Source organism: Penaeus vannamei, chromosome 9 (assembly GCF_042767895.1).
Source record: "Penaeus vannamei isolate JL-2024 chromosome 9, ASM4276789v1, whole genome shotgun sequence".
Taxonomy (NCBI): Eukaryota; Metazoa; Arthropoda; class Malacostraca; order Decapoda; family Penaeidae; genus Penaeus; species Penaeus vannamei.
Genome location: NC_091557.1, coordinates 36,849,627 through 36,857,126, shown reverse-complemented (window position 1 = coordinate 36,857,126; position 7,500 = coordinate 36,849,627). Strand labels below are relative to the sequence as shown.

The following is a 7,500-nucleotide window of genomic DNA, read 5'->3' as shown; positions in this document are numbered from 1 at the left end:
TAAAGTAAGGAGAGATGAAGTAGATAAATGTATGGATATAGAGTAAAGCCCAAGGTAACTATTCCAAAAGCTAGGGGACATGTTAAGAAAAGTACCGACGTTATATAAAAAAAAAACTATCGTTCAAGTGAGTAAAGTAGTCTCAGGTAGCCTTTTTTTTTAACCTTTTTATCGCCGTAGCAGATGCACGCCTGTGTGTTTATACAAGCCACTGAATCAGCTGTGGCCACGGGCTGTTCGCGTCAATGGTTCAATCCGTTCTTTGAAGCAGCTCGGACGTTTGAAGCAGCGATTAGTGAAGTAAAAGAACCATCTGTGACCACGGACTGTTGTTCAGGTTCACGGTTCAATTCCCTTCATCATTTCCTTGAAGTAGCTCGCCAGGAACGTTTGAAAAGGCGATTAATGAAGTAATGGAACCATCTGTGGCCACGGACTGTTGTTCAGGTTCATGGTTCAATCCCCTTCATTTCCTTGAAGCAGCTCGCCAGGAACGCTTTAAGGAGCGATTGGTGAAGGAGGAGAATCCTTCGAGACAATTAAGTGCGAAGTGATGCTGTTTACCGCCACAAAACGACCGGGTCTCTCATGTACAGCTAGAGGATCCGGGCGCTACTGGGTTGGTTCCTCTTATGCCTGTATTAAATGTAATCTTTTACGAGATGTAGTCCTTAATGCTACCTCCAGCGATAACGTAACTATCGTTTTACAGGACATTTACGTGCAGGCGTCCTTCCAAATTAGACTGGGGAACGACGGGGAATGTCTATGAAGCGGAGAGACTTTTCAATTCAAGACCCGGTTTATGTTCATCTATCGCTTTCATCTCCCATCTCATTAACCATATAATGGTAGATAAATAGCACTTATTTAAACTCGGTCTTCTTTTTTTTATTCACTTTCTTAAGCCTCCTGTTTGTTCATCTTGAAGGCCTGTTTGACCCTCATTTTTTTCATGCCTCGAAGTGTTGTCTTTAGATCCCCGAGCAAGCTAGTTCTACCCATCCCCCTCCCCCATTCCTCAGCTCCCTCTCCCTCCCCGTTCCTCTCCTCTCCTCTCCCCTCCCCCTCCCCGTCTCCCTCCCCTACCCGCTCCTTCCTTCTCTCTCCCTCCCCGTTCCTTCCCTCTCCTTCCCTTCCCTCTTCATGGTGAGTAATGTGTTTCTTCTCTGCCCTTACCCACCTCGTCTTTGGCCTTACTCACCTCACCCCTGAGTCTCTCCCTCTAGAGAGTAAAAGAAAAAAACTTCCCCGCAAATCGCCTTATAAACAACAGTGTTTACCGTCCTGAGTCGCGACCTGTTCTCTCTCGCATTTTGTTTATAACTGATTTCCTCTCTTCTCCATCGCTCTTCTCCCCTTTCTTACCCATTCTTCTGCGCAAATCCCATTCCTTCCCCACATACTCTATACCTATGCTCCCTCTCCATCAAGGTTCCTTAATATACATAGCATTTCATTCCCTTTAGCCCTCCCCCCCTCCCCATACACCATACAGTTATAGTTTCCTCGCCCTCCCCCTCCCCCATCGGCCTATCACCACCATGTATAGGCAAATAAATAGGTTTCCTCCTCCCCTTATCCCTCAAATAATTCCTCCACTTCCCCCTTTCCCTCCAGTCATTCCCCTACGCCCCTTTCCCTCCTATGCCCTTCTCCTCCCCATCTCTCCCTCTAACCTGCTTCCACCTTCTCCCGTTCCCTCCCTGTCTCCCTCCTCCTCCAACCCTTCCATCCTCCCTCCTCTTAAATCTCCTCCTCCTCCTCCTACCCTTCCATCCTCCCCTCTCCCCCTCCTCCTACTGTACTGTTCACCCTTCCAAATCTCCCTCCTCCCACTACATCTCCCCCTCCTGCTCCTCCCCCGCCCCCCCCTCCCCCAACACGGAGCCAACACACAACCCTTTTACTCGCCATGCACATGAATCATTTTTTTAAACAATGTTTGCACCGGCTCGTCTCCATAACTAACTTTTACTGCCCTCACTTCCCCTCCCCTTAACCTCAGGCTGACAGGTTCTTATCTCCCCTCGGGGCGTCCCCTCGGCCCGGCCAATAATACGTTTGTTATTTGTTGGCGGTTCATTTCGGGTTAATTTTTTTTTTAGGCGTTTTGTTTTTGGTTAATTTGCATTTTGTTTTTGTTTTTTTGATTGGTTGTTTGTTCGTGGAGTTCGTTTATTTACTCACCTCTCCGCTTTTTTATTTTGTTTGTTAATTTTCAGTATATTTCCTTGAGAATTTCTTTAAGGTCATATATCCAATTCTGTCATGATATTTTCCTAGCTTTTCTTTTCCTTTAATCTTACAGTATACTCCATTCTCTATTTATTTTCTACTCCATTTTCCTCGGAATTCACGGCTTCGGTTTTACCTTTTAACATTTCTTCTGTTTCATCTTCACGTTCTTTGTCCCTCCGTTTCTTGTTTACATTCCGTTTTCTTTCATGTACCAGTTTTCGTTTTCTGTTTGTATTTCTAAGAATGTAGGAACTTGTGACGAATGAATATTGTTCTGTGACACGTTATAAAAAAGAACTTGTGGTGAACATTACTCACTGGTTTAACTAAGTCATTTTGAAGAAGATTACTCATTGATACTGTTGGGTAATTTTAATGGAAATTATTCATCGGTACAGCTGGGTAACCTTGATGAACATTACTCATTGCTACGGTTGGATATCTTCAATGAAAATTACTCAGTTGAATAATTTTTATGAGAGTTGTTAAGAGGTATGCTGGGTAATTTTGAGGGAATTTATTCAAAGGCTTGCTATATATGTTTTCTTCGTTCTCTCACTCTCAGATTCCTCACAAGTCTCTCAGAGTCCAGTGTAATAGGTTTATCGTTGTACTCTTTAAAGCGAAATTCAATTTTCTTTTTCTTATCAGATGTAATTATTTGATTTTTTTTTGTCGTTGGTTAGCCATTTCAATTATTTCTCGTTTTTTCTAAGCCATCCCTCTTACTTCTGTAATTTTTTTATTTTTTTTATTGGGGATTTTTTTACTCTGTTTTTCGGTTCCACTCATTACGTTTTCAGTGATAATCTCTCCCTTCTTTTTTCGCCTCCGTTCTTTCTCCCACTTTGCCCTCTCCATTTCCCTTTCCCTCTCCCTTTGTTTTTTCCCTTTTCTCTTCTCCCTTTCCTTCACATCCTCCCCTTTTTCCCTTTTCTCTTCTTCTCCTTTTCCTTCACACCCTTCCCCTCCTTCAGCCTCTCACTTCCCCTCCATTCTTCCTCTCATTCTCATACTTCCTCATCATCGCTCTTTCTCCCACTCTCCTCAAACATCCATCATTCGCGTTCGTCGTTTTTGTCCTCCCTCAGTCACGCGCAGTAAAGCGATTTCGTGTAAAGACTCGCGTTGTGGCGTGAAGTTACTAATTCTTCCGATCGACCTCTTCGATGGCCGACTTAGGAGACAACCGGAAAATTATGATCAGTTCTGGACTCGTAGACGGTTATTTTTTCTTCTTTTTCTTCTTCTTTTTTTCTTTTTCTTGGTGTATGGGTGCCAGTACTCGATGAGTTTTTCGGCGACCCCCTTTTAAACCGGAAAAAAAATTACTCGTAACTTATTGATCTGAAGGTCTGCGTCACGGAACCGACGTCGAACTAATGACTTCGCGATGATAGACTGACAAGCTGATGGATGCGACCTTCGACGTGTCGGAACAAAGCACTCAAACTTCCGTCGAATTCCTATAGAGACGTCTTCCAAACGCCGTTGTTGCTGACATCAAAGAGGTATTTGTTTTAAAACGAAAGGGGAAAAGTAATCGAACCTGGCCGTGTTTACCCTGTGTAGGGACGGCGGGATTTGATCTAATCCCCCAAGACGTCCGAGCCACGACCAGCACGTGGGGCCAGCGCTCGCGGAGAGGGAAGAGCAACGGCGTGTCAAATGCGAAATGAACTCGCGCTCGTGTTTTCGTCTTTCGAAACACAACGCAGGAGTTTGTGATAGTGAGAGTAATCGTGTTACAGTTAGTGTGTAGTGTCGCGGGAATGCTGGGAGTACCCGATGGCAGGCAGTGACGGGGACGGCTGTGTTGGCAAGGCATCCACTCCAAATACCAACACTGGCCGCTCTAAGGACGCCAAGACGACAACTGTTCATTCGTTGTCCGAGCTGTCTCAGGCACAGCCAGGTGTCTCAAATTAGAGAACAATGACACTCGTGATTAGAAACACAAGGAACTTAGACGAAAAGGTTGTTATTCTTTTGAACAGTCTAGGGATTTATGAGAGCGGTCTGGTTCTATACGGCCCCTTAGTGAATTGTTCTTAGTCGTCCATAAGAGTGAAGTATCGCATTTTACGTGTGTGGTTTTGTTTTTAATCAGGGAGTGCAGGGGAATGAGTGAACAGTGTTTGCGGTGCAGTACGAGATAAATTGGCAGCTGAAGACATATGAAGTGATGCAGTTTAGTGCTGATATAAAAGAAGTGGGCTGATGTAATTTAAGTTTTATTGCCACTGTGTACATCCTCATCTGTCGTTTGGTAACATGAATGAGAGCAATGATTAGACAGCGCAGCTCAGTCAGTGTGTTTAGATGAGACTCGCGCACTTGAGTGCTTCTTGCGGGTGTTCAGTGGGCGTGGGAAGAGCTTCAGGATGTCCGGCGGGCGGCGTCTGGACTGGCGCGGGTCGTCCGGGTCCTTGTGGGGCCGCGGGCGTGACCACGGAAGCGGGACGGACAATTTGGACCTGCTGAACGGCGCCCGTCACATAGTGCCTCCCTCAGGCGATGGGCGGAGCGCCACCCACGGCCGCCCGCGCCGCAAGGGGCTGCGCAAGCGCTTCCTGTCCCTGACGGAGGGCCTCACCAACTTCCTCTCCGGCGACAAAAAGGAGAAGGAGCCGGTCAAGCGCTCCGCCTTCCGCCCCTTCGACCATTCCACCGACCTGGACGTCGACCTCGTGAGCGGCTACTGCTCCGACTACAGCTCCGACTGCCGGACAGAATACCGCCGTAAAAATAGCAACTCCAGCGTGTCTTCCTTCAAGCGCAGCGTGTCGCCGTGGTCGGGCCCCGTGAACGGCCGCAGCGGAGGCCAGCTGGTGAGCGGCGCGGCCACTCAGGGCGGCCCCCTGGCCAGCGCCAAGCCCCAGGGCCCCGTCAAGGCGCCGCCCAGCCCGCCGCCCCGCCGCTACTCGCTCTGGGCCATGGACGTCCAGTACGACCACTACTTCTTCCCGGACCCGCTGCGACCCAACGCCCCCGTCAGCTACGTCCCGCCCGCGCCTCCGCCCGTCAAGCAGCCCCCGCCGCCCCCGCCCATCCGCTACTTCAACCTGGCCCCGCCCGTGTCTTCCTCGATGAGCCGCCAGACCTCCCCGCGCCCCTACCAGCCCCCGTCGCCCTCCGTGGCCAGGCTCCTGTCGGCCAAGCGGGCGTGCTCCCCGCCCTCGCCCCGCTCCCACAGTCCCTTCAGAGGCGGCACTCCCCCCACACCCAGGGTCTCCACGCCCTTGGGTTCGCCGGTGTTGCGAGGGCGCAGTAAATCCGACAGTCGAACCGAGTCGTCGCGGGCGGGGTCGGAGAGCCGCGGGCACGACTCGAGGGCGGCCTGGTACCGAAGGAAATCCCAGGCGAGAAAACGAGCACAATCACGTTAGTATATTTGCATGCAACGGCGTTCCATTTAAGGCGCCGCCGCAATTTTAAACTAATCTCATTTGCGTAAGTGGAACCTTGTTTTGCACGACATGCTACAGACTCTTTCATTAAAGGAAAATATATAATTCCACAAAATTATGTAATGCCCTTGAAGCTTCAGATAACTGTCGCCTCTTTAAAGATCTAAAAGGGAGATCTTGTGCATGTCGCTTTCGGGAAACGGAAAGACACAAGAGAAACCATTTTCGTATTTAAGAATAATTATTGTTTCCATAAGGAGAGAGAGAGAGAGAGAGAGAGAGAGAGAGAGAGAGAGAGAGAGAGAGAGAGAGAGAGAGAGAGAGAGAGAGAGAGAGAGAGAGAGAGAGGGAGACAGAGAGAGGGAGAGAGAAAGATAAAGAAAGAGAGAAAGAGAGAGAGAGAGAGAGACAGAGAGGAGGGGGTCAAAGAAAAAAAGACATCAGCCAGACTTCACATGATTATGACTGACGTTGTGTCCAAGGAATGTCATGGCACATCAAACCCTTTCTCTCACTTCACAATTAACGTTACGTTTTAGTCTCGACGGTGACGGAGCACTGCATGACACCCCTCTCTGCATGTTAGTCACCGCATGACTTCAAGAGGAATACCCATGACAGGTAGAGCCCAATTTCCGAAATTTATGGAACTTCGACGCAAAATATACGACCTCTGCCGTTCGACTCGCCCGTTACTCTCAACGTAAAAGGCTCTAAGACTCGTTTTCGGTGACGCGGAGAGCTTCCTGGTGTTAATGTACGATCCGTTATATCTGAGCAACTTCGCTATCTCCAAGTTCGCTGTCTTTGACGCCACCGACGGAGCTCTCTCGCCATAAGCCAAAAGGGAGGATCCGTATCTCAAGCGCTGTTTAAATGCTCTCTTTTTTTCCGGGTTTCCGTTCTCTTTCTTTTTTTCTTTCTTTCTCTGTCTCTGTCTCTCTCTCTCTCTCTCTCTCTCTCTCTCTGTCTCTCTCTCTCTCTCTCTCTCTCTCTCTCTCTCTCTCTCTCTCTCTCTCTCTCTTTATGTCTCTCTCTCTATGTCTCTCTCTCTATGTCTCTCTCTCTATTTCTCTCTCTCTCTCTCTCTCTCTCTCTCTCTCTCTCTCTCTCTCTCTCTCTCCACTCCCTCCTTCCTTCTCTCCCTCCTTCTCTCCCTTCCTCCTCTCCTCCCCCCGCCCCCTCTCTCTCTCTCTCTTTCTCTCTATCTATCTATATCTATCTACCTATCTCTCTCTCCTTCTCTCCCTCTCTCCTCTCTCTCCCTCCCTCCCTCTGTCCTTCACTCTCTCTCTCCCTCTCTCGTCTTGATCTTTATTTGATCGGAAGCATTTCAAGGATTCCAAAATAATACTAAAATTTTGTGGTTTGGAGAACGATCCGATAAGGGAAAGATCGGAACCACTGGCATTTCAGTTTGTGTTTTGTTGTGTTTTGTTTTTTTAGATACGCTTCCATTTATTTCGTTTATTGGTTCCCTTTAATCGCGTCTGTCCTTTTTTTATTTATTTGTTTATATGAGATTTATGTATACGTCTTTTTTTTCTTTTTTTCTGTTCTTCGATTTTTATCACTTATTTTCCTCCTCGGTCGTAATAATAACACTAAAATCAATCTGTATTTTAACCAAAATTTGAGTTGATTATATATTACTTATTCTCGATTTTTTGATTTAGGGATTCAAAAAAGGGTGTGTATTAGTTTCATTAGAAATAGGTACTGAGGTTAAAAATAAATAAATAAATGAATAAATAAGAATAATAAAAAATTAACATTGGGGACGAAACGAAAGATCTGTTTTTATTCATATTTTGTTCTATTCATTTATTTGTTCATTTATATTTTGTTG

General features: G+C 47.0%; 1 protein-coding gene across 9 annotated transcripts in view; it reads left to right on the top strand.

Annotated features, from left to right (window-relative positions):
* Grip (Glutamate receptor interacting protein) overlaps positions 1-7,500 on the top strand; it is a 309,857-nt gene that overhangs the window by 283,256 nt on the left and 19,101 nt on the right. Inside the window, exon 2 of one of the 9 annotated variants that reach the window (XM_070125696.1) lies at positions 4,352-5,625. The exons of the other annotated variants lie outside the window; for them this stretch is intronic. Within the exon in view, the coding sequence (XP_069981797.1) occupies positions 4,626-5,625 (1,000 nt within the window). The 5' untranslated portion in view covers positions 4,352-4,625. The remainder of the gene's footprint in view (positions 1-4,351; positions 5,626-7,500) is intronic. 9 annotated transcript variants of the gene reach the window in all.